The sequence below is a fragment of the Alternaria viburni genome (genome assembly GCF_023758015.1).
Source record: "Alternaria viburni strain BMP 2772 chromosome Unknown scaffold_3, whole genome shotgun sequence".
Taxonomy (NCBI): domain Eukaryota; kingdom Fungi; phylum Ascomycota; class Dothideomycetes; order Pleosporales; family Pleosporaceae; genus Alternaria; species Alternaria viburni.
This window is the reverse complement of record NW_026055772.1, coordinates 977,500-1,002,964: the sequence shown is the minus strand read 5'-3', so window position 1 is coordinate 1,002,964 and position 25,465 is coordinate 977,500. Positions and strand designations below refer to the sequence as shown.

The window sequence follows — 25,465 nt, the reverse complement described above, 5'->3', positions numbered from 1 at the left end:
AGCGGGCAACGGTGCGCAACCCGGCTCTCGGCACACCCAGGGTTCGCAGATCAGATGTCAATCCGGCCAACATTGCACTCCATACATGGCGTATGTACTCGAGCCAATCCAAGCCGGCGGGCGCCGTGCTCTTACGACCGGGAGTATGCAGGGCGCCTGAGATGTGACGGGTTTGCGCACGACGGAAGGTTGGTGGCGTTGACATCACGGCTCGAAGAGGTAGAGCATCCTGTCTGCAGCTGCTACAGATGGTGGAAATAACCTAAGCGACGTGTTTATGGCCTCAATACTTCTTAGCGAATCTGACCGGATGTTAGGATATCGATTGGAATGAGATATACGCGGAAACACCTCGAAGAAGAAGAGATGACGGCGAGACGACGCTCGAGTAAGCTTTCGCACATGCGGATGCGGCGCACACACATGACGGACCTGAGTGCTCGCGAGCGCCTTATGACGGACCTGCGTAGTTGCTTCTCAAGACCTCACGCAGCTACTTCGGGACTCAGTCTAGGACTTTGAGCCGCAACACGGAACAATTAATGCGTAGTATACACACGCGAAAGGATGCCGGCACTATTGCTGTAGTCATTATTGATTGAGCTCAACACAGCGCCATCGCTAAAGTCAAGACCCAGGAAATGGTACTCCTCGTCGAGAATTCGCATTTCGTCCTGGAAGCTATCCTTCCCTCACGAAAAACTCCGATCACCCGTTTCACAGCGTGCATTCTCAAAAATGAACTCTCATGAGTTGGAGGAGACGGACAGTAGTTATGATGGCGAGCAGATTTCGCGCTCCCATCGTCCATGTGTGCTACTACTAAGCAGCATTCTGCGCCTACATCAGTTGCTTAGGCGTCTTCCCATCCTCGTCTCTCGAGTTTATGCGTGCGCCATGTTCCACCAGCAGTTTCATGGCATCGGCTTTGCCAGTCGAGGCAGCAAAGTGCATCGGTGTCCAGCCCTTCCAGCCCGGAACGACCTCCTCCAAGTCCGCGCCATGCTTTATCAGCAGACGCATAGTATCGAGCTGACCGAATCTCGCAGCGGTATGCAACGCAGCAGTACCCGCTATAGGCGTTCCGCGTTCCAACAGCATCTCAGTCGTGCGCGGACCCTCAATCATGGCAGCGAAAGACATCAGAGACGAGCGAAAGTTTCCGAGTTTCTTGTAGCCCGGCGCAACGGGATGTAATGGATCTGCTCCCAGCTCGAGAAGTGCAGCAACTACATCTGGTTTCCTTCGCCTCACGGCCTCGTAAAGTGGTCGCTGGTGGCCGTGGCCGATGCGGATCTCGATGACCTTCGGGTAGGCGGCGCCTAGTGCCTGGATGACAGCGGCGTGGCCACCGTCGATGGCCTTGTTGACGACATCTCTATCCATGATATCGGAGAGGGAAACGTCAAGCTCTGTTGCAAAAGCAAGTAGTGCGGTCACAACAGCAGCGTGGCCATTCTGAGCCGCTACCATCAAGGCCCGCTCAAGATTTGGAATTGGCCTTGCCATAACTTTCCCACGTGGATCTTTACTATAGATGGTGTGTGGTTTACTGAGCATCGTCGTGATGTGTTGTGGCTGTGATAGCAGACTCCATAAGGCCGCGTCGTCGCCAGACGAGCATGTTTCAATGAGACGGCGAGCGTCGTCCTGCCCTACGAGTACATCGCCTACATCTCTGGATGAGGTGTAGCCGGCGGGCAAGTCCTTTAGATCTGCCATGGTCGGTTCCGCCATAGCTGCGTCGTAATGGAGGTAATGGTGATGGTGATGGTGATGAAAATAGTAGTGGTTGTGCCGATGGAGGCCGAGGAGATGAGAAGAGGTGTTGAGTGCGATTGCAGTAGCTGCAAACGGGACAAAAGGCGTGAATGTAGCGAGTGTAAGTTAAGTAACTAGGACGCAGTAGAAGTTCTAAATAATTTAAGTTATATATTAGATTGTAGTAGCTAAAGGGCTGAGGGAAAAAGGGCTGAGAGAGGAGTGTGGTGCCGAGGAGATGAAGTGTCCGCAGGCAGGCGAGGGCTTGCGTAAATTTATTTCATGTCAACGCCATCAAAAACTTCGAGTATCGTGTCTTTCAGTGATGAAGACAAAGGTGCAGGTGCGACACAGGTGAACGTGAAGTTCTAACCTGTGTTAGGCAGCCGCACTTAGAAGGTGGGGTCTAGCGCCCGGGCGTCAACAAAGGTACATAAGTAGCCCCCATCTGGGATTTAATGTACAGCCATGCAACTTGGCTGGCTATAACACTATACTGTAGAAAGAACAGATCGTGGGTTACTTGTTGCCGATGGTCTTGAAATAGTCGGGCGTTGAGCGCAAGGCTGAGTTGGGGGCCTACTCCAACGATCCTTCCCCTCCAACTTTAGTAGGACAGCGGCCATGGAGGATCCTTCCGCCCCAAGATGACGTCTACGCCTGCTGGGTACGAAGGCCACCATACAGTATGTTCTCTACGAAGCTTTTTGCACATGATCCAAAATTGAATGACTTCGTGAGTATAGACACCGATGTGGAAGTGGTTCAGCTCCTTCCCAGCCGTCAACTTCAACACCCCTATACTCATACTTTCCAGTCGAGTATCATGATCCAGGTCATGGCCACGGAAGACGCAGATGGGAAGCTGACTTGGAAGAATGGCTTCAAAGAGGGTGACTTGAACGCTTCTAGCACCTACGACGTGTGCGCATCCGATGGCACGGAATGCGACGTACCTGAACCCAACAAAAACACCCAGCAAGACAGATGCCTTCGTCACAACCCATGTATTCCTAGCGATCTTCGCGCGCCCAAAACGCTGCGGCGGCTCAGGCGGATTTTGCTTTTCCGCTGACTGGAGCTGGCGTGCGCAGCCGCTCGTCCCGAAAAAATACCCCAAGCCCGGATCAGAGCCACGCAACGATGCCAGTGTCGTATACGAAAGCATATGGCGTGAACAGCGCGTCGTGTAGCGGGGTATCATCGTGGTGTATGGTCAAAGGCGATGCCCTGATACGGAACGAAGAACTCCTCCAGCGACACTTCGACGCACCATTCGACATGGTACAGACGAAGAAGCGGTTGAAGGTTCAGACATACCTCCCTGCCATGACGCGGTTCTTGTTCAGTTAGCCCGGCCAGTACAAAGCCCAGCAAAGGCATGGCCCTCTCCGTCGCCATGGTCACACACTACTCCGGCCACGGAACCTCCGTCAGCGTCAACCACGAGTGGAAGTTCTACACCACCAGCGTTGGCAAGGCAGTGGGCAGTTGCGGTGAGACTGACGGCAAGGAAATCGTTGCGGATACCGATGAGACGCCTCGTCCTGGTTCCGATAGCAAGGCGCCGTTCCCTGGCGGTGTCTTTAAGCTGGATATTGAGGGTGAGGCGTGCACGTACAAGTGCGATGGGAATAATCCGGGGAGGTTGTTTAGCTCGCAGAGGGAGATTGCTTGTCGCGAGGACTCGAAGAAGGATATGGGGGTTGGGGCGATGAAGTGTGGGAGGGATCAATTCTTTGCTCCGAGCGTGTTTTGCGATTTCTGAGGATGTTCATGCACGTCAACCTGGGATAAAACTAGATGTTTAGCAGCCTACATTGACATGGAAACATGCAAAGTAGGTAATCTAACGTTGATGTAGGCTCTAAGCCTGTTCGGTTCTTTTTATGAATAAGGTGGAGGTAGCATGGAGACGAGTCTTGTATCGCAGTATGTTGTTGTGACTATGTCGACAGAGGGTTGGGTTTGGGAGGCACAAAATTGTCCTGAAGGTGCTGCTCTAGGAACGCATTATCTACGACAGGACGTGCAATTCCAAGAGCCGTGGATTTTGACAGTGAACGATGTAGATTTACACATGATAGCTGCGAAGGCAGTGCCATCAGTAAGCCAATGATCAATGAGTCGCAAATGGTATGTAGCTGCAGGACTTTTAAGCTTCACGTGACAATCTTGAAGTGGGACTCGCATTCGTCCAAATCCGATGCGCTACCCAGCAATTACCAAGCCCTGAGCCAAGCCGTAGGATGCAACGCCACGCATCCTTAGGCTGCGATCCTTCATGCCGTCGCGGATGACTCGGGACTATCAAACGAGGTCCACGGATGATCTCTTCCACGACTCTTTGTCCGGCCAAACACGTTCTGTTTCAGAACGCATGTTCGAGCGGGGAACTCAATGGAGAGGCACGAACCGGTGTGTGTGTATGCAGCAAGCACCTGGAAAGTATGTTTGAGATTCGGTATGCCTGGGCATCAGTAATCAGGGCAGTGATCTGGGATGAGAAGTGGTCGTGGAGTGTAGCGTCTGAGGTGAGATGATGCGTTGGTACCAGGATGGCGGGCGACGTATGGATCTCACACACCAAGGCTTGTCGTAAGCAAGTCCGCTATTCCAACACATCGCTTAGGTACGTGAGGCGGAGTATGCACGCTGTTCATAGTGGAGTTGTGGACTGCAGAAGCGAGGCGGCTGCTGCCACCGGCTTTGTATCACGTCCAACAAACTCGAAGTGACGGTCATATTGCTCATGCGGCATTTGGATGCGGAAATAGATGGAGATGGCTTCCAGAAGAGCAGGCCCGCGGTTCCATGTCGCGGGCAAATATCGATACACTATAGGCTCCTTGGCGCGGTTGAGTGCTTGGTATGGCGCTGTGGCACAGACGGAGCAAATGAGCAGGCAACAATAGATTGAGCAACTTGCATAATGGCACCGCGAAACCGGGTTCTCGGACTCGCAACGAATTCCCTCCATCAAGAGCGGCTCGACGCGCGGTGGTGAGGCGCTGTAAGGCATGCCGGCCCTGCACGGATAAACACACGCCGTCAGAGCGCCGGTCGTCGAGGAAAGGTTTGGGGACCTGGGGGAATCATCGGGCGCTATCGGACCAACGATTGCTTGGCCTACCTTAATTTTCCACCGGTTCCGGACGACCCCTCAAATCGTGGGCTAGGGGCTGCCACTATACGGTACGACGCTCCGATGGCGCAGTTCTGGACTTGCGGCTCAGAGCACGTGGGCTTGCAGTCGCTCCAGTGCTTCGCATTCGGCAGGTGCAGCAGCATGTGAAGATAGCTAGTGGACACGTTGCGTGTGGAAGCTGATCTGAAAGGATGGAGAATACGAGCAAACGGCCGATGGGGCGCTGCGACTCATCGCTGTGAGGGGTGTCTTTGGCGAGGACCAACCCAACACCGGGGATAGCAGCGGCAAGGAAATTATGCTTAAGTCTGCGCCAACCTTATCTGCAACCTTGCAGCTGTAAGCGAAAGACAGATTACTGAGCGCACGCAGATCGCCGTTTATTCATGCTCACAGTAATCTCGAAGAGAAGATGTCGGCCCGTAGAGACATACGACGACTTTCCCTGAGACTCGTGCTTGGTGATTGAAACGACGTAGCTGCCTGCAATCGCGAACCCATGATGTAAATATCCGGTATGTGGAGAAGCCAACGCTGGGCAGGCTTGACAAGTCGGATGACGCGGCTTCGACGGTGTGAGCTGATAAGACAAGCAGCGGGCGTTGTATGAACGTGGAGAAGGGCGGGCTTGGCCATCCATCGAAATAACAATCCTGTTTGCTACTTGGCAGGCTTGAGTGCGACTGACCCAATGGTTCCACCCGGAGGTTTACCTCTCTCGGGCAGCTGAGACGCCATGTTCCATGGCATCTTGCACAAGTGCTCGTCCGCAGTCTACGGTCTTGGATGAGTCTTGACAAAGAAAGACGGTCTGGTGAACAAGGTGCTGCGCTGCCCACTTGGTAGGCAGCAGGGTTTTACGCAAAGTCGGGTCTCGTCATGGCGCAACACTGCCACGATGACAGTCAAGGGGCGGGAAGTCTCATGGCTCCGATGCTCAGCTCTTCTGTTCTGGAAGCGGAGAAGCGACGGCCCTGTGATACCGCCAGTGTGGGTAAGTCGGATCCTCGTGGCACGGTGGTAAGCTTAAACCGCAGGCACCAAGCTTAATCAAAGTGCTGGCCGAGCCTTTAAGCGAATGAGCTGAGAAGTTGCAAGCGCCGGATTACGTTGGTGTGGATCGGAGCGGATGTCTGATCCAGAGCGGAGTGTAGAATCGGCTTGGTTGGCGGGCACAGTTTCCACGTATGCCACAAGTTTGCGGCGGCCGTTTACTTGCGTGAGCAGACGGCACAGAAACTCTGCACTTAGCCGGAGCGTGTAGGGCATCCTTCGGGACTAGGCACACTCCTTTGTCGCGCAGGTCAGTTGTTTGTCCGCTTCCAAGGGCGCCGAGAGCACGACAGGTGGAGATTTCTTAGGGGACCGCGGCCAAGCATGCCATGGCCTGCCACAATCTGAGGGCGACGCGAGCGTGGGTTGGTTTTGGGACGACACGGACTTTTGGAACGCCTTGGCTGTGCTTGGTGTATTGCTGCTAGCGGGGGCCAAGCAGGACAAGACGGATTGACGGACTGATGGACCACACCGCGAAGTCTTGGGAGGTGTCAGCGCCGGGGTCCGAGTGGGGCTGCCAAGGGATCGAAGGCTTGTCGAAAATAAAGATTCGTTTAGAGTTATCCGGCTCGCAAAGCTTGGCTGGGCGAGCCAACGCCGCCAGGCGCTGCGTGGTGCTGGGCATGCCGTGGCTCCGGCGTGTGCGAGCCGCAGTGAGGGCTCGTCGCTGCAAACAGTTTCTCACGCCGTCTGGGGACGCTGGCTGGTGGCACAGGGCGGCATGGCAGGTATTGGGGGCTGTGTGTGGGTAGACGCTGCTGGGGCTCCGCTGGAACGGAGGGCCAGTGAGCAGCTAGCTGGGGTCCAAATAAAGCTTGTCGTGCGCCTTATTTCGCTATCAGACGCCACTCCACGTCTCGGCGGGCGATCAAGACGACGACCCCAGCGCCCAGAAAGGGCCAGAGACGCCAAAGGAGCGTTGCTGGGTCCCAAGCCCGCCTGCCTGCAAGTACATGAGGGCGGAGGACTGCTGATGGCTTTCCAAAGATTTCGCCCTCTGACCCATCTTCCCCAACTTCCAGCTTTCGTCACCTAACGCCGCCTATACCAAGTGGACCACTGCCGCGCACACCTATCAGACGCTGACTCCGTTTCATTGCCGGCCCGTTTCACGTCACCGGACCTCGACACATTTGACCTCATCGCACTGCCCCATATAGACGTTGCGACGGCTCTGCAGACACGCCCCGTCACAGTCACACACCCTATTGTAAGTCTCCATCTATGTTTCGTATCTCCGTGCCGCTTTGCCTGCCCCCTCTCTGGCATGCCGTTCCTCGGTTCGCCATGTTCCAACATTTATGCGCACCGCGATTTCCGAGTTTGCCGGAAACCCTGCATACCAAGATTACCACAACTGTCGCATTGCCTTGAACCCGAAGCGCTTGTTCCATGGCTTGGACTAACGCGAACCACACAGCATCTATGAGGTCTTGACACCTCCACACTATCTTCGACACACTTCCCCCACACACGTCTTCGCAATGGAGACCTACCACGGACACGTTCGCACGCCAAACGATGCCATCATCCTGTTTGAGGCCTGCCGCATCGGTATACTACCGCGGGTACAGCGCCGCCTATCCGAGAAGGAGCGCCAGCAGATCAAGTCAGGCTCAGTATTTGTATGGGACGAGCGCGAGGCCGGCATGAGGCGGTGGACCGACGGAAAATCATGGAGTGCCAGTCGCGTGTCGGGCAGCTTCCTCACGTACCGAGAGATGGAGGGCAAGCGGGGAGGCAGCGCAGTTCCCACAGCCCCAGTAGCGAAGAGGGCGAGCGGGAAATCTCCAGACGGCACAGGCTCAGGTGAATCGGACGGCGAGGGACCAGACGGCTACCGGTACAAGCCGGATGGTCTTATGAAGCAGTCCTTCAGCATCACCACCCAGAGCGGACAGCACCTCCACCTCATCAGCTACTACTCGCGATCGAATTCCAACAACCTCCCACAGCCGACCAACGATGCGCAACTGCGGCACATCCGCCCGCCAAAGAACATGTACCCGGAGTCGGCGGTGAACGAGACCCAGACTGTGCCTGCCGTCACTCGCGGGCCCATGCCTGGCTCGCCATACAGCGCACCAGGACACAGCATGGCACCTTCCTCGCCGTATACCCGTGGTGGCCCTGTCGCACCCATGTACGCGATACCAATGTATCCTCCCACACCACCCAACGGTACTCCTCCCATGTACTACTCGCACCAGCCTTACTTCTACCCCGGCGTCGTCTACGCGCAGCCTCCCTACCACCCACAACACGTCTTCGACCGCCCACCAATGGCCCACCCTCACGCTCCTCAAGGCCACCATCCCATGCTGATGCAACACCCCGCTTACGCAGCGCACGCCGCGCACGCTGCTCAACAATATATGGCGACACCGCCTCTCCGCACTCCATCGACAGCCGAGCAAGCTCAACAGCAGCACCTTCAGCGTGCCACTGAACTTGCGCGTCCGAAAGTATCAGCCCCCGAACAAGGTCCGCAACTGCCTGCCATCAACGGCGCGGCCGCCTCAGCAGGTGCGAACAAGCCACCGACACCAGAGCCCTCCGACAAGTCCGAGTCCCGGGCACCCGAGTCAAATTGCACCGCCGCAGCCGCAGCATCAAGACCGCTTCCTACACTGGGGTCGTTACTCAACGGCGAGAACCAAGATAAGGATAACCAGAACAACAGCCGTTCTGGTAGCCGCAGTCCTAACACCGCAACGAGATTCCCCCGAGACTTGGCACCGGAGAGACTCGCTAAGAACAGCACCGCTGCCGATAGCAGCGCGTTGAACAAACTCAACAGCGTGTTCGTGCGATCATAGCAATATCGCAACTAGTGTCTTATCCTTCTTTCGCTGCCAAGCGCCTTCTTCTTGTTCTTCTTCCACATTTACATCTGTACTCCCCACTTTTCTTTCCGAGTACGGGTGGTCGTCTTCAGCATTTACGAACGGCATATGGGCGGCGTTCGGGTATCACGGCTACATGGCCAAATCATGATAAGCCTGGGGGCTGGGGAGATGCGCGGTTCACAGCATCGGCCGATAATCGGGCCTGGAGTTCAACGGAGTAATTCTTCCCACAATTTTGTTGGTACAACGAAGTGCTATGTGTATCACGCTAGCTATGATGTTTGTCGCTGCTGCAATACAAAATTTCATACCGCCATCGCATGCAAATCTTTTCAAATACGATCGCTCCGTGACTGTCTTGACGTCCACTTTAGAGTTTTAACGTTGCTTTATGCTTAACGTGTCTAATCGCGACTAGCGATAAGCTTTCAGCACTGACATCATCACCATCGCGCACCTGTCTCCCTATCAACTCGCACACCGTCCAGCAGACAAGCCAAGCCCGCTATCATCACCAAGCCGACTTCTTGCGACTCTTGCGATACCTTGTCTGACGCCTCCGCTGAGCTTCCACTGCTTCTCTCCCGGCAATTACCCAATCACCCCCATTTTAACGGAACTAGCCACCCATCGCAGCTTCCTGTTGCGGAAGGTACGCTTGTCTATCACGTAGTGTCAGACCCTATCTCGAGTAGTTCCGCGGATCAACACAAGAGATACCCCGCAGTGGTACGGCAACTTGCGGGCGTGAGCGTATCGCGTGTAGGGAGATGCAGGGGTGGCTTATCAACTATGAATGGGCGGACGTCAATGGCGCGTTGGGGAGGTCGGTTATCGTTTACGGAGGTTTGTGCGTCGACGTTGACGTCGCGTCGGCTCTTGGGTGGGTTTATATGAACGGTTGTGACTACGACTTGCGCAGTTGAGTATTGCGCATCTTTGTTCTTTCGTTGAGTCGACTATTCGAAGCGATCGAGCGCTCTCGAGATATCACGTCATGGCGTCAGCGACCGACCACCCACCTACTTCACCGCATCCCGCGCCCATGGATGTCGAGAAAGAACCGATTGTCGAAGACAACGGCAAAGGCCTCAAGAAAGTTCTCGACGAGAAACTCTTGAAGCACTCACACGATGCCGATGCGGCGATGAAGGCGTTCGAGGGCATGGAGGGCCAGGTTGTGGAGTTGACGGAAGAGAAGAGTAAAGCGCTGCTGAGGAAGATTGATATGCATATGATGCCCGTACGTTCAATTTTCCCTGTTCTGAAAATTATCGATGCGTTCGTTGGCATGACTGGTAACGAGCTAATGATGTTTACAGATCATGTGCATAGTTTACGGGCTCAACTACCTCGACAAGACCACATTGAGTTACGCAAGTATCATGGGTCTGAAACTCCCTCCTTCGGACAACATACTAGAATCAGGTATCGGTCTAGTCGGAGACCAGTACTCGTGGCTGGGTAGCATGTTCTACTTTGGATATATCGCTTGGGAGTATCCTACCACGCGTCTACTGCAAGTCTTGCCACTGGGAAAATACTGTACGTCTCCTTCCACTCTAATGCTTTAACTATTCAGCATGTTGCCAAGGGGCTAACATATCAAAGCGGCGTTCAACATCATAATGTGGGGCCTCGTCCTGTCCTGTTTCGCAGCCGTAGAAAACTACGCTGGAGCAATCGCCATCCGCTTCTTCCTCGGCGTCTTCGAAGCAGCCGTAACCCCCGGTTTCGCCCTCTTCACCTCGCAATGGTACACCAAGAAAGAACAAGGCTCACGCACAGCCATCTGGTTCAGTTTCAACGGCTTTGCGCAAATCTTCGGCGGCTGCGTCGCTTACGGCATTGCTGTGGGATGTCGCAAGTACGGAACTATCATGGAGCCCTGGAAGATTGTTTTCTTGGTTACGGGACTGCTTACTACGTGTCTTGGTATCGCGTTTTTGTGGATCGTCCCGGATAACCAGTTGAACTGTAGGTGGTTGAGTAAGGAGGATCGGGTTTTGGCGATTGAACGTATTAGGATCAATGCGCAGGGTGTGGGTAACAAACACTTCAAGTGGTATCAGTTGAAGGAGGCGTTGGTCGATCCGTTGAGCTGGGCGTTCTTCTTCTACGCGTTGATCGCTGATATCCCCAACGGTAAGCCATCATTCACAAACCTCACCGAACCAACTGCTAACACCCCACCAAGGCGGCATCTCAAACTTCTTCTCCCAACTCATCGTCGGCTTCGGCTACACGCCTGAAGAATCCCTCCTCTACGGCACCCCAGGCGGCGCGGTCGAAGTCGTCTTTCTCATCGCATGTGGCTGGGCAGGCGACAAATACGGCTACCGCCTCCTCATATCCATGATCGGCCTTACCACTGCTATGATCGGCATGATCCTCATCGTCGCACTGCCTCTGAACAACAACTCCGGTCGTCTCGCTGGCTATTACCTCACCCAAGCCAGCCCTACCCCGTTTGTCGCTTTGCTCAGTCTCATCTCGAGTAATGTAGCAGGCTATACGAAGAAGACAACTGTGGCGGCTATGTATCTTATTGGGTACTGTGCTGGAAATATTATCGGTACGTACTACCTCTATGCTTGAGACGAGTCCGGCTAATATGATGCATGAATATAGGCCCTCAAACTTTCCGCCAGCAAGACGCGCCCCGCTATGTTTCCGCCGAGATAACGATCATCGTCTGTTATGGTGTTTGCTTGGGTATCATAGCGTTCATTCACTTCTACTGCGTCAGGCAGAATAAGAAGAAGGCGCTGGTTCGTGCTGACCCTGGATATGTCAAGCTTGAGAACCAAGAGTAAGTTTTAACACCTCGAATTTTTGAGATGCGCAAGTGCTGACCGTTGGTGCAGATGGCTTGACCTGACAGATAGAGAGAACCCAGAGTTCATCTACACATTGTAGATAGTGATTTACAACTCATGGGACGAGTGCAAAACGAAACGAGACCGTCGTAGATGATAGAATTACCCAACGCGATGATAGCGTGGATGGATTTGCAATGTTCCATGCCTCAAGTGTAGCAAATCAACTGACTCAAAAAATATCCGACAATGCCAGCTCGTCATGTTGCAACACGACACCTCACGGCTGCTGTGCAGGCTTCACCTTGACCATCATAGGCCCTTTATCCCAAAGCGCAAAAACCTTCTGGTCCATCCAATCCCTCTCTTTATCCACAAGCTCCAGATCATAAGCGAAGAGCACCTTGGTGAGAATGAGGCGCGTTTCCGCATGTGCAAGACTAGAGACGGTGATGTCAGCCCGACGTCCTTAGAGACAAGAAGTAGGAAGGAGAGAGAGGGTGCAACATACGTCTTCCCAATACAATTCCTCGGCCCAAAGCTAAACGGCTGATGGCTCGCCCTCTTATCATCCGTGTACCGCTCATCCCCCAACCACCTCTCCGGCACAAAAGCATCCGGATCCCTCCAGTTACGCTCAGAATGACCCATGGCGTGCATGGAAACATATACCGACGCCCCGCCAGGGACATAGTAGCCCGACACCCGATCACCGCCCGCCGGTACCACACGAGCAAGCCCTGTAGCAGCAGGCGGATAGTACCTCAACGCTTCCTGGAATACAGCGATGAGGTAGTCTAACTTGTTGACTTCGTCAACGGTGATCTGATCAGCAGAGGAGAAGCGCGACCGGATTTCCGTGACGAGTTTCCTGTACGGCTGTGGGTTGCGGAGGAGGAGGTACGTCGCACCCGCCAGAGCCGTCGCACTCGTTTCGCTGCCTGCGATGAGGAAGGACACAGCATTACTATCCATTTCCGCGCGGGTGAGTCGGGTGCTTTCTTTCTCTTGGTTCTTGATTATGTGTGTGAAGAAATCGGGGCGTGTGTCCTCGCCGCTTTGGATCTTCTCGAGTCGCTTGCTGACCATGTCGTGGGCCCGTTTCGCGAATTCGTAGCGGGCGCGCATGGGGCCGGTGTTGTCAGTGAAGAGGCTTCGCACGAAATCGAGATAGCGGAATGTGAAGTGCTTGCCTCGCGAGACGTGGAGGGCGATGGCTTGAAGGCTGCGGAGGGTGATGGAGATCCAGAGGTGTTCTTTGGAGTCGCGGAGGCAGTAGAGGGGTTCGCCGAATGTGAGGTCGGATATGATGTCAAAGGTCGTGAAGTCTATCATATATAATCAGCTGGAGTGGTGAGGTGGAAGGCGCTGTGTGGACCACGCACTGTACCATGTTCTGATATCGATGTCCGTGTCTTCAGCAGCGTGTTCGCCCAGGCGTTGTACCAGAAGATCAACATAAGACTGTATGAGACTTTCCTGTCCTCGTAGAGCCTTGTCGCTGAAAGCGTGCGATAAGCTACGTCGCATCCGCGGATGCCCCTCTTCGTCTGCTATGAGAAGTGACAAGACGCCATTGACAGGCCGGGGGCTATCTTTTCATCAGCATTTTCTCACTCACAGCTTCAAGTGGAAGTAACTTACAACCACTTCAGGTCCTTCACGAAGTTTCTGCTTCTGTCTGATTTGTGGCCGTAGATGTCCTGCCACGCAGTCTCTCCCGAGATGAAACTGACTTCATTCGGTTCTAGACGCACTGCATCACCGTATTTTTCGTGGCATTCTTTGATCCATTTGACCACACTACCATCGCGTATGTGTAGCGCGAAACATAGACCGGTGGCGCGTGCGAAGAGGGGACCAGGTATATGTCTAAGAGGATGGAAGAAGATGTTGTATACTACTGAGCAGATGCAGTAGAAAATGGCCTATTCGGAGTCAGTAAAGCTTTATAGGTGGGTCGAATCAATGTAGTGGTCAGGGGATTGAGTAGTCTTCTGATGTCACGATCGTGGGACGAATGTCAGATGCCAGGGCAAGGGTGACGGCAATCTCAGGAACGTGAAGTATGTACTCACTGACGCCAAAACCACTTCGAACGCATTGAAAATTCCTTTCAAGCTAAACAGCGTAAATCCAGTCGTTGAGATACTCGTCAAAATCGTCATGGTTGGGCTTGGGCGATACTACTGTCTTGAATCAAGATACTCCCCGCGTTATGTATCTGATGGGCGGGGTTTGACTTGAAGATCTCATGGAGCAACGCATCATCTGCCGGGTTAATCATAAAGACCGTAGAACGACCGCCTAATACCCTTGGGCTAGTTATCAACAAAGTTCACGACATGGTTTTGTTCATCGAACGTCCGTGCGCGAGAGTCGTTGATCCTCAGGCTGGTGCTGGCATAAGCAGGCTAGCGTGAATCGATATCTGATCATCACCTTTAAACTCGATGCACCCCTCTAACAGCTCGTAAGAATCGGCCAGACTGTAATTTACACCCCGCCTGCCCCACCTCTTCGGCCCATACGCCTTATACCCCGAACGTCGTTCTTGTATCGTTCCCGTCGCGGTGCGTGGGATGCCCACCGTGCTAGTAACCCCGATGCAAGACGATTGTATTGGGGGTTCGATGTGCATGTTGTGACATGTGATGCTGACCGATGAGCGATTTACATCAATCCGGGGGTCTAGATGAAACGTCCACGGCCAAGAATGCAGGCTTCGAATGTACCCCGCTCCCAACAGCGGTCTTATGGGGGTACATAGTCGAATAGGATAGATCCGCTGCCAATCGAAGCTGCTGTTGAGCTGGGTACGAGCAGCAATCAAGATTCGGCATGTCGGAGCACTGCTCGAAGCGCATGTTCGATCGCTCTTATATGCTTATCGCCATGAGTGGACGCGTAATCGGATCATACTCCAGTCCGCACAAGTCCTTCGAGGTGACGTCGGCAGGTACTACTCAGTGAGGAAACTTGGAAGCGATAGTATTCGGTACTTGGTGCTACTTGGCAGCAAGAACCTATCGCACGAGCGGTTAGCAATACGAAAGAAGCGTGCCATGTTGATAGGGCCTCGATAAGCATCGTCTCTTCATTATCCTGCCTAGAAGTACTGCATATGGATGCACCGAATGTGTCGCCGCAAGCGTCAATCATCGTTGCCGTATCCATATGTAGGCCTCCAGACGCCTGTCCGTATAATCTTCCCATCATCCTCGCGACGGCCGATGCGAATAACGCGATATCGACCGCGCATGCCCAAAGCAAAAAGGTATCGTAGAAAAGAAATATCCGTTCGCACTCGAATCGCGTGTCGCCTTGTAACTACCTCGTAGGTCTTCGCGCAGCCGAGGATCCCCTATCACGTAGTCAGCAAAAATGGCCCATAATGCTTCATGACGACCTACCCTTCATGCGCAGTATTCCATGTCTTGACGAAGGCACGTTGCGTCTTATCCGCATAGTCTTCTGCATTGACTTCCTTGACTCCAACCTTGGCGCCGTCTTTGGTGAAGACGACGTTCTTCTTCTCCATCTTCTTGACGCCGCGCTCGGCGAGCTCGTTGGAGTAGAGGAAGATCTGTAGGGCGCGTGGCTTAGCAATCCGTGCGCGCGCATTGTCGGGGAGATAAATTACCTGGTAGCCGACCCATCCTACACCTCCGACCACCGCGAAGAGAACGAAGAGCGGGATGAGGTTCAATGCGCCCATGGTTGTGGTGATGATGACGTAGCGAGGCTGGTATTGCGCTGAGGGTCGTGTGGCGGGGTAACCTTGCGCGAGGCGAGTGCGTCTGTGAATGAGGCTGATGAGGGAGGAATACAGATAGACTTCAGGGAAGGAAACTTTCAAGTTTCTGCAAATTGTTGAAGGGCTAGGGGCCCACAGTCGCTATAGATGCCGTGGCTGTGGCTGAGCAGATGAAACCCCGAACACGAATTGAAGGGTCAGCCTTGGCACGGAAACGGGCCGCTGATCGCCACGGATGATGCCTCGATCAAAAGTCCGGACATGTGAGCGGCCAGGAAGAACTTTTTTGATTCTGGCATGATGGGTGCTGGTGATGTTTTGTTATCACGAGGGTTTCGCTTAGGACGCCTGACGATTGACATGTTGCATGTCCCCACTGATCATCCGCGTCGAACGCGTGGGTCACATGAACACTTACTAGATACGGATGACGATCCATGGAACAGACATTCGGCTTATATTAGACCCTCCGCGAAGTCCCATTTACTGTTATCTAAAAACCTAGGTATAATACAGGTGCGATGCTGTTCACCACGAATTGGAATGTTTTCTTTCCTCCACATATTCTTACAGATCCCTTGCCCCACCCTGGCCTGCGTCAAGGGAACATGGGGCCACATGTCAGAACATGTCTTCTCGCTAATACCAGCACCTGAGCACTACTCAGCCCAAACTTTGTGCCAATGATGGACAGTCGACCCAACAGCCAGTCGCGTTGCTCTTGTGGTACGGTCTCGGCGTTTGCTGCGACGTATAGTGGCCATACCAGCGAGTATCCGCCGAATGCCTCCGCAGCTGCAAAAGAGTTAGCGCCATGCTTCACATCATGTTAGCAGGACTTCGACATACCATTTTGCTCTTGACCCATTTCCTTCGCCACAGGTTGCAACTCGTAGTTCATGTGAAATGGCACACATGCACTGATCTCGTCCACCATCATCTGGATGACAAACACGCTCCTACTCCACGTCTCATCGCCATCTGCATAGTTGCCAACGATGCTGAGCCATGTCACACATGCCATGATGACTCTTCGACAGAATATCCGACAAACGCGGTAGTCGTTCATTATACTCGCCAATGACACGTCATGATATACGTGTTGCTCGCCTGGCCATCTTTCAGCCAGCGCGATCTCCTCGGGTGCGATTGAATCGCTGGAGACGCCGATGATCCGATGTTTCCACTCTGGAGGCAGGGTGCGATACCACTCTTCGAGGTTTCCGTCGACCATTTGCGCAAGGTCGAGGATTTGCTTCGCTTCTGATTCGTAGGCGGGATCATAGGGTGTGGTAGTGAGGATGTTCGCACGAGCGCGGAGGTTTGGGAGATCAATACAGATGAGTGTCAGCCGATTGGCAGCATTCTCTTCGGAGATGTCGCCGTTGCCGACCCAGCCTCCGGTACCGGGAAAAGAGTCGATGGGTTTTGAGCGTTGAACGCAGCTTGTGATCTGTCCTTCGTTAGATTATGGCATGCAAACGATTTGTTATTGGTACTTACCATCATCGTTCGCACGGCGCGGAACATTGCATGTGACATTGGATCGTTGAACTGTTCGATTCCTCTTAGTTTCGTTAATGCCACAGCACCGTCGACATGGTTTCCCCATGCCGTGATAGTGTCGTCTGTACTCATTATGGTCTGATGTTCGTTAGCTCAACATGTGCATCTGGGGGTAGACAATCAGGCTATTGGAGGCCCGCAAGAGATATCTCGTCCACTTACTTCATATAATGAAAACACGAGAACAGCCAGTACCGTCTCATCGCTCTTCGCCATCGCAGGATCTTTCAGATCTTCGTTCAATTTCTTGATAGCCTTGCCGTAGGTGGTCACCGCTTCACGGAGGAGCTGTTGTCGGCCAGGATACTGACCGCATGTTGCCATCGCAACAGCAGTAGTAGCCAAATGGAGGACCGAAGATGGGCGGGCACGATTGTAGAGTGGCACCAAATATTCTAGGTATCCTCGTGTGCTTTCGGCCTGTTGTGGCAAGGTGATGAAGTTCTTGAAGAAGAACGGTACGGCTTCGCATTCTGGCGCGAGTGTTATGGTTGGCGGTACTGCGTTTTCCAGATTCCACACGAACGCTTCGAAGTCGAAAGACTGGTCTAGAGACAGTGGTGGTGTTGTATAGTTGGACAGAGCAAGTATTTGCTGTGATGGGCTTAAGTCTGAGGGTATTCTTGATCGTGAGGTGATTATTTGAAAGGCTTTCTCCCCCGGTACTGCATTCTCCCCCGGTGGTACATCGAACGTCGAAGAAGGTGACCTATTTGTGTTAGCGCGTACAAATTGCAATGTGGGTCTTCGGCTTGCGACAATCACATGTGAACACTTTCAGAACGCATACCGCCTACGAGGGTACCCATTTGCTCGGCAAAGCTTATCGGTATCCCCTGTGCACAAAGCGGATCGACATGGGCAGAATGGTGTAGTACATACAGATGCGGCGAAGTGCTGGAGCTTGACGCACCGTTGCTATTGCTCGACGCGGTCGTTCCGGAAGACTTCCTCGCCTTCTTGGCCATAGCTTTGTTCTCATCTCGAAAGACAAGGTCGAAATCATCAGGATAGCCGGGACATACTCGGGCGGACTTTTTGCAGTTGCCACATGTTGGTCGTTTCTCGTCGCACTATGCACAGTCAGTCGGCGAGCCAAAACGCGGCCTCAGGCAAGCGCATCCGAATACGCTCGGAGGCGATATCGCTAGTCAAGAGAATAGAGTAATTGTCGCGAGGTAATACATACCTTTATTCGGCGGCTTTTACACATCCCACACCCCCGGCTCGGCTTTCCGGTGTAGACCATCGTGATACGGTATTCTAAGGAATGGAAGAATAGAAGAAGGCGACAGGGACAAGACTCAGGCACCAAAGACAACACTTGCCTTCCAGATTCGGGCCTTCGGTTCTGACTTTAAAGATGCCGTAGGTAAACAACGATATTCCTAATCGGATTTCAGGCAACTCCGCCTCTGAAGCCTACGACTACGATCAAGCCTATATTACCAAACGATCCAAGCGACAAGCTTCAGCTCGCCTATATCTGACAAGCTCTGTAGATGAGCGCAAGGCCGACTCCCATGCACCGAGGTACGCGACGATAAGCTCAGGAAATTGACGTCGACGTAGGTTGGACAAGGCGTTCGGCCGGCAGTGCGAAGACTCGCTAGGGAAAGAATTCGCGATCGGACCACACAGCGTGTAAGCAGCGTGTATGACTGGACCTATCAGAAGCGGAAGAGGGCGATGACAGGGCTGCAAACTTCATTCTGAAACCGGACGAGGGATGGCATGGCAGTCCGAGTCGATTGGTCTGCCGCACCGAGATGTCCACCGCAGGAAGCAGCCGTTGTTGTGGTTGATTTTTCTCGCAAGCACCACCAGATTGGGCTTAGCGCTGCGCCCAAAACAGTGGCGCAGCATGCTGTCGTCCCCTTTCTGATATCACCAGGAACGCGACAAGACGTGACAAACACAACTTGAGGCGTTTCCAAACGTTGCTGCCTGGTGTCTTCTCTGCAGGTACCTCAGGCACTGACGCAACCGCTTACGTATGTCGCGTTTTGCGCTTCTTTGGGATCATATACGCACTATGGGAATCGCCGGCTCGTCCGAATTCGCCGTTTAAGCCGACTGTCAGCGATTGCGCCATTGGCGCGACGTGTCCTCTGCCTCAGACCGCGATGAGAGATGAATTTCGATGACGGGATGATGCAAAGAGACCGATGAGCGATGAAGGACGAGAATGCATAGCCAGGTCGAAGTACGCCTCCAGATCTTGCGTATTAGAGGGGGTGTCAAGCGATTATCTTGAACACCTGTCGCAAACACGCACAGCGAAGCAGAAGTCATCTTGGCTGGCAGGCGTTGGTAGGACGGTAGTCTGCGAGAGCGCATACAGAACGTGCAAGAAGGTTGTTCATTCGACGTACGCCAAGCCAATAAAACCTGGTCAATAACGTGGCCTCGTTGCTCTGTCAAAGTCCAACCACCCACACGAAATTCGGCTCAGCGACAGTCACCATTATCATACAGCATGCTTCAGGAAAGAAATATAATAGAATGTAACAGGTCCATAGAGGCTGAAAGCCTAAGAAAAAGAGATGGAGAACGGAAGGTCCGGACGCAAAGGTTTTGATGGTCTTCGTCCCGTTCCGGAGTCCATCGAACTATCAGCAAGAATGCGCTACTACCAGTGTTGCGGCACTCTAACAGATTTGGGCCAAGAATAGGTATCACCGGTAAAGCGGAACCGGAGTGAACGCGTTAGGTGACCATAATGCGCGCTTGCGCACTTCTCGAGGCCCGCATCCTCCTGCTTCGTGGGCCAGCCACGCCCCGACCCGGAATCTGGTATATTGACAGAAGGCATGATATTACGACCGCTTGCCCAAAACGCCTACTATCGACCGGGATATCCCATCTCAACTGGAGACTTAGGCTCTTGAGAGGGTAGCTCGTGAGGTTGATAATGACCCTGGAGCTCAGAGATGTGATATTCGTATTCTTGAGGGTGTTGATATGTTTCCATCGGTTTGGGTTCGCTTTCGGCCACCGGAACGGAGGCGTCAGGCGTCTTTGCTCGCTTTCCATGTCTTCGGCGAAGCAACAACATGGCAAAGATGAGCGCCGCAGTACCGATCACCCCGAGTGTAACACCCAAGCCAATGCCGATCTTCTCGCCTGTTGACATTCCGCCGTCTCTGGCAGGGCCGTTCGAACCGGAAGCAGTTGGTGACGGGCCGGTTGTCGACATAGCTGGCGATGCGGATGTGAAGGACGAGCCTGAGAAGCTTATAGAGCCACCGGAAGGGCTTGGTGTAGAGGTCGGAGGTGCACGAGCGACGTTGAAGCCCACTACTGCGATAGCTCCGACACTCGAATCTCGGGCTGCCGTCGTTGTCTCAATAGTCCAGTCATTAGACGAGCCATAAGGTGTAGATGCATACGTCAAGACCATACCCTTGGGGACGGTGGAGACGCAATCACCGTTGACGGGGCCGCTTGTGTGGAATGGGTTGGTGTAGCCTCTATGAGCTGGTAAGTTCAACGCCGAAAGGGTGTGCATGGCTAACTTACGAGGGACAGCACATTATCTGGGTTGTGGAGGTATCCGTAACGTAGGTCATGACGGTCGTCCACAGATTCGGGCATATTAGGGGCTGAATGCTCAGCGCTGTATGCTCCTCACCGCCGACACCCAGTCGTGCCTGTTCCCACCACGTTGTCACCGCGGAAGGTACGCAGTCGACATCCTCATCGATGTCGAGACCATAGCCTGGATCAAACGCTACCAGACTGGGTCCATTGAGCCGGAAGATGGATTCGCAGCCAGACGATGGCGTGAAGGTACTTGTGAGCGGAATCCATGAGGTTACTTCACCAGCGTGAGTCACCGGCGTAGCTGGCATCAAAGAGAGATCTGCCATCGTACAGTAACCTCCAGGGTTGGATTATCTGAGCTGTATGGGTCAAAAGGCTGGTTTCGTCTACGAGACGATGGGTATCACTGACGGAGTCTCACTTCATGGTACCAGGGCAGGGGATCAGGCGCGTCCCCTAAGCGCGTTCATACGCCTGCGCCGCATGGAAATGGGATGTCACTTGTATTGGTTCGCGAACGCTTTGATTATCGATTCGCCTTATGATTAGCCTGCTGCAATCATCATTTGAGATATGCAGTACGCACGGTTTCAATTCCCGGCGCTAACGTGAGAGTGTGGCGTGGTTGAAATCCTTCTGTCGCACCGAAGGGGGATGTCAACAATGACTACCTGTGGAAACTCGATTCTACTTCCTCACTACTCATCAAACTTAGACTTCTTATAGTATGTCGCGTTCTTCTGTGCGCAATCGCAAACGCGAGGCGAGCCATGCTCGAAAGGCTAATGGCCATACGACATCCTCGCCAATTTCATCCCCCTGGTCGGTTTCCAAAACACCATACCTCACAGCTGCGATTGTCCTCGGAGCCTCTGTCTGCCTTTGGCTTTCAACACAACCCATCCCTTCGACTCTTACTCGGAAGTGGCTGCCCACCCCGCCTAGCGAGTGGGATAATCGACGGCAGCAAGTCAAAGATGCTTTTGTCAGTAGCTGGGACGCGTATTCCAAATACGCCTGGGGTTTGTGAGCCCTTTCCCCCCGTAGGAATCTGATGCTTATACATTATGCAGGCTATGATCAATTTCACCCCATCGCCAAGAAAGGTTCAATGATGAGTCCGAAAGGCTTGGGTTGGATCATCGTTGATAGTCTCGACACGATGATGATCATGAATCTTACATCGCAACTAGCTGATGCAAGGATCTGGCTGCACCGCAGTCTAGATTACGAGCAAGATCAAGATGTCAATACGTTTGAGACCACAATTCGTATGTTGGGCGGTCTCCTCTCTGCGCACTATCTCACGACAGTGCTGCCCGGTGTCTCTTCGCGAAGAGACAGCATCTATCTGACCAAGGCTGTGGATCTAGCCGACAGACTTCTCGGCGCATACGATTCGCCGTCCGGTATACCATACGCAAGCATCCACTTGGCAAGCCGAAGAGGGCTTGTATCACACGCTGATGGTGGAGCTTCATCGACGGCCGAAGCGACGACACTACAGATCGAGATGAAGTACCTATCGAACGTCACTGGCAACGAGATATACTGGCGAAAAGCGGAAAAGGTCATGGAGGTTGTCGACAGTGTCAACGTGCACGACGGTCTAGTCCCGATCTTTATCACGCCCCATTCCGGTCAATTCACAACACGAGAGATACGTCTCGGAAGTCGAGGCGACTCCTACTATGGTAAATTATCTCATGTACTCGATCACTTCCTCATATACTGATTCACGTAGAGTATCTCATCAAGCAGTACCTACAGACTTCCGAGCCGATCTACCTCCAGATGTGGGAGGAGGCTTTGACAGGCATTCAGAAGCACCTGATCATCCCTACCAAGCATGCAAAGCTCAGCATCGTCGCTGAATTACCCAGCGGAATTGGCGGCTCTCTGTCACCAAAGATGGATCATCTCGTTTGCTTCCTTCCCGGTACCATCGCACTCGGAGCAACAAACGGGCTCACCGAGGCTGAAGCCCGCCGCCTACCCAGCTGGAACACCGAGAAGTCGCAACAAATGGAATTGGCAAGGGCGCTTACAAAGACCTGCTGGGGCATGTACAAAGTGACCGACACCGGGATAGCACCGGAAATCGTCTGGTTCCGAGCAAGCGACGAGTCGTTGCAGTCCAGGAGGAATATGCCGCGCGCACCCTTGGAACGCAGCTCAAACTCCGAAGAGGTCTGGAAGAAAGACTTCAACATCAAACCCCTTGATGCGCATAATCTCCAGCGGCCGGAGACTGTCGAGAGTCTGTTTATGATGTGGCGCACAACAAAGGATCCCATTTACCGAGAATGGGGTTGGGAAATCTTTCAAGCTTTCTTGGACTACTCAACGGTTCCGTTGGGAGAGGGCTTCACTTCTCTGAACAATGTGAATGCTATTCCGCCTCCACGACGAGACAACATGGAGAGCTTTTGGCTGGTACGTGGCGCGTTTGCGTGACTGGTCTATATACTAACATGTTCTGCTAGGCCGAAACGCTCAAGTATCTATACCTGCTCTTCTCGCCGGACGACGTTCTTCCTCTCACTGACGTAGTGTTCAACACCGAGGCGCATGTATTTCCTAGAATGGGCATGGGTAAATTCAAGACAGGGTGGCAGCGCAAGCCTAGGAAGAGTGCGTGAGGCCCGTGGATGCGAGATGTTGTGCTAGCATTGAGATCATCGACGCCCGGAATAAGCATACTTTGGGACGCTGGCGCACCAAATACGTATTAGTGCATTTGTAACTATGTGCCACTTGTTGAAGTATACGAAGTTGAGCTTCATTTGAGTCTATCTTCTGCTAAATCTTCCTCTAATCAACCTCTGGCTTCCGCGCCATCACCCAAACAAACTCAGAGTCGTAGTCTGGTTCGTCCTCGTTCAAATTGCCATCGCCTGCCTTTACTTTCTCCACCTCCAACAGCTCGAAGCCTACTTGTTCCAGCATGTCGCAATTCTCGTGCACTCCATAACTGCTCCAAAACATTCCGTATCCCATCATCTCGCCATGTATCTCTTCTTCATCAATGCCCGCAAGGTTGAAAGCGAAGAGACCACCAGGCTTCAGCCAGCTGTAGATCTTGACGAGCATATCCTTTAGCTGGGAGCGAGGGAGGTGGAAGAGCGTGTAGAAGCTGAGCACACCGTGAAAGCTCTCGGCTTCGAACGTGAGTGTGGTCATATTACCAGCGATGAATTTTGCACGCGGGCAACGAGCTTCAGCCATCTTGACCTGCTTCGCAGAGATATCATTGGCTGTCACTTGAGCTCCGTGGTCTACCAGCATGCTCAGTACTGGTACGCCTGGGCCACAGCCGAGTTCTAGAACGCTTGGGGAAGGTGGCAGACTCTCAAGTAGTTTCCTTGTGTACCTTTCGCGTGGTGACCTATCGCTTTCGACCCATTCTAGATACCATTGTGCAATATGGTCGTAGGCGTGTTCGACGATACGTTCGGGTGTTTCAGACATGTCAGCGACTTATTTAATGAGCAGCTGCTCAGAACGGTGGCGGGAAATGCGTGTGCTTGTTCCGGTTCGACGATACTGCGGGCGAAGTCAGTTAATCGATGCGTTGATGCCTGGCACGATGGGGCGACACTAACTTCGGGCGTACTTTGGAATCGGATGATAGTTAGCGAAACGAATGACTGTCGGGTCAACGCGCTGCAAAGACGCTCGTGAAGTTCAGAGCAGATCCTGTTAAAGGATACGATCTGGTTATTGGGCAACTTATCCAGTACTTTATTGACTTGGTGATCGTAGGAACTCCGCACTTGCAGCGGAACACCGCAATTACATGGTAACTCCGCACTCATATGCGGAAAACACCGTCGAAAGATGTCTAACATGTTGTACACTGTTTACAAATGCTGCAGAGTAATCAGTGTGAGGTGGAAGCCTACCGCCCACAGTGCTCCTCTCCAAAATCAGCATAGTACCGTGACCTTCATGACGTGAATGTCGAACTACATCGTACCAAGCAGTTATTGGAAACGCAACTAGTGATAATACTTGTGTTTTCAGGGCGGCAAGCCGCTGACTATCAAAGAACAAACTGGTTACGCCTAACCCCGAAGTTCCCCGGTTCTAGCCGCACATGCGAAGCATCGGGATTCGCGCTTCTTTGTCTGACATAAATCTGGGGTAGCACATACCATGAGTAGCTCAGCCACGACCCATTGTGTTCCTGTCGTACAAAACATAGTGCTTGAAAGTCTTTGATCGATTCGAATGTGCGGAGGCGGCTTACGACACATGTCACTTTTAAGATCGACCCGGTGCAACTTGTTTTACAAAGCAGCAAGACACATTTTCTCTTTCTGGGCAGATACTGCGAAGCTATGCAAGCCTTTGGTCGCACTGAGATATTATCTTCTTACGTCCAAGCAGCAATCTGGCAAAACACACGGGATTCTGTGCGGAAGGAGGTTGTATAAAGGACAGCTAGATCTTCTTTGCCTAGAGAAAACCAGCACTGGACGTCAACCATACAGCTACCGTTTCGCTTCTTACCTCTTTCCTCCAGATATCAACATGAGACTCTCTATCACAGTACGTTGGGTGCAAACCCTACACCTCCGGTTACAAGTGGTCACACAACACACATATTAACCCCTGACGTACCAAGCAGGCCATGCTGTTGATCGGCCTCGCAAGCCCACTCACAGCTGCCCCTACCCTCGACGTCCGCCAAACCAACGCAACCCACAAAATCACCGTCTTCGTGATGGATGACTGTCTGAAAACATTTCCGCCTGATCCTGATGCGCCTACGGTGTTCAAAGAACAGGACGTTAAATACGGACAATGCTACGACGCGGTCGACTCCAACTGGTTCTTCAGCGGGTTCCTCAGTGCGGAAAGCGTCGCCTTGGCAGGGAGCTTTCAGCCACCAGCAGCTGACAACGTGATCTGCGAGACGAGAGTCTATTTCCAACCCAATTGCGGGGGAGACCCAGCT

The 25,465-nt window shown here is 53.1% G+C and overlaps 10 protein-coding genes across 10 annotated transcripts; 4 read left to right on the top strand and 6 right to left on the bottom strand.

The window, feature by feature from the left end:
- Nucleotides 1-840: 840 nt before the first annotated feature.
- On the bottom strand, nucleotides 841-1,722 carry J4E79_001960 (uncharacterized protein; the record flags this gene model as incomplete). Its single annotated transcript, XM_049350864.1, has 2 exons — nucleotides 841-1,650; nucleotides 1,675-1,722. 2 exons carry the CDS (start codon nucleotides 1,720-1,722, stop codon nucleotides 841-843), a joined length of 858 nt encoding a protein of 285 aa, XP_049214703.1.
- A 1,182-nt stretch (nucleotides 1,723-2,904) lies between these two features.
- On the top strand, nucleotides 2,905-3,529 carry J4E79_001959 (uncharacterized protein; the record flags this gene model as incomplete). The annotated part of the gene is made up of 2 exons (XM_049350863.1): nucleotides 2,905-3,098; nucleotides 3,136-3,529. The coding sequence occupies 2 exons, from the start codon at nucleotides 2,905-2,907 to the stop codon at nucleotides 3,527-3,529; spliced, it is 588 nt and encodes a 195-aa protein (XP_049214702.1).
- Nucleotides 3,530-7,449: 3,920 nt separating this feature from the next.
- Nucleotides 7,450-8,784, top strand: J4E79_001958 (uncharacterized protein; the record flags this gene model as incomplete). Its single annotated transcript, XM_049350862.1, has 1 exon — nucleotides 7,450-8,784. The coding sequence occupies one exon, from the start codon at nucleotides 7,450-7,452 to the stop codon at nucleotides 8,782-8,784; it is 1,335 nt and encodes a 444-aa protein (XP_049214701.1).
- A 1,027-nt stretch (nucleotides 8,785-9,811) lies between these two features.
- Nucleotides 9,812-11,733, top strand: J4E79_001957 (uncharacterized protein; the record flags this gene model as incomplete). Its single annotated transcript, XM_049350861.1, has 6 exons — nucleotides 9,812-10,057; nucleotides 10,137-10,359; nucleotides 10,426-10,959; nucleotides 11,012-11,389; nucleotides 11,446-11,626; nucleotides 11,682-11,733. 6 exons carry the CDS (start codon nucleotides 9,812-9,814, stop codon nucleotides 11,731-11,733), a joined length of 1,614 nt encoding a protein of 537 aa, XP_049214700.1.
- Nucleotides 11,734-11,913: 180 nt separating this feature from the next.
- Nucleotides 11,914-13,801, bottom strand: J4E79_001956 (uncharacterized protein; the record flags this gene model as incomplete). Its single annotated transcript, XM_049350860.1, has 5 exons — nucleotides 11,914-12,073; nucleotides 12,145-12,961; nucleotides 13,019-13,152; nucleotides 13,278-13,561; nucleotides 13,712-13,801. The coding sequence occupies 5 exons, from the start codon at nucleotides 13,799-13,801 to the stop codon at nucleotides 11,914-11,916; spliced, it is 1,485 nt and encodes a 494-aa protein (XP_049214699.1).
- A 1,241-nt stretch (nucleotides 13,802-15,042) lies between these two features.
- On the bottom strand, nucleotides 15,043-15,351 carry J4E79_001955 (uncharacterized protein; the record flags this gene model as incomplete). Its single annotated transcript, XM_049350859.1, has 2 exons — nucleotides 15,043-15,219; nucleotides 15,277-15,351. The coding sequence occupies 2 exons, from the start codon at nucleotides 15,349-15,351 to the stop codon at nucleotides 15,043-15,045; spliced, it is 252 nt and encodes an 83-aa protein (XP_049214698.1).
- Nucleotides 15,352-15,988: 637 nt separating this feature from the next.
- Nucleotides 15,989-17,924, bottom strand: J4E79_001954 (uncharacterized protein; the record flags this gene model as incomplete). The annotated part of the gene is made up of 5 exons (XM_049350858.1): nucleotides 15,989-16,185; nucleotides 16,240-16,843; nucleotides 16,894-17,034; nucleotides 17,119-17,504; nucleotides 17,870-17,924. The coding sequence occupies 5 exons, from the start codon at nucleotides 17,922-17,924 to the stop codon at nucleotides 15,989-15,991; spliced, it is 1,383 nt and encodes a 460-aa protein (XP_049214697.1).
- A 1,877-nt stretch (nucleotides 17,925-19,801) lies between these two features.
- On the bottom strand, nucleotides 19,802-20,810 carry J4E79_001953 (uncharacterized protein; the record flags this gene model as incomplete). The annotated part of the gene is made up of 2 exons (XM_049350857.1): nucleotides 19,802-20,429; nucleotides 20,479-20,810. 2 exons carry the CDS (start codon nucleotides 20,808-20,810, stop codon nucleotides 19,802-19,804), a joined length of 960 nt encoding a protein of 319 aa, XP_049214696.1.
- An 854-nt stretch (nucleotides 20,811-21,664) lies between these two features.
- J4E79_001952 (uncharacterized protein) lies at nucleotides 21,665-23,144 on the top strand (the record flags this gene model as incomplete). Its single annotated transcript, XM_049350856.1, has 3 exons — nucleotides 21,665-22,196; nucleotides 22,247-22,938; nucleotides 22,989-23,144. The coding sequence occupies 3 exons, from the start codon at nucleotides 21,665-21,667 to the stop codon at nucleotides 23,142-23,144; spliced, it is 1,380 nt and encodes a 459-aa protein (XP_049214695.1).
- A 172-nt stretch (nucleotides 23,145-23,316) lies between these two features.
- Nucleotides 23,317-23,973, bottom strand: J4E79_001951 (uncharacterized protein; the record flags this gene model as incomplete). The annotated part of the gene is made up of 1 exon (XM_049350855.1): nucleotides 23,317-23,973. The coding sequence occupies one exon, from the start codon at nucleotides 23,971-23,973 to the stop codon at nucleotides 23,317-23,319; it is 657 nt and encodes a 218-aa protein (XP_049214694.1).
- Between the last annotated feature and the right edge of the window lie 1,492 nt (nucleotides 23,974-25,465).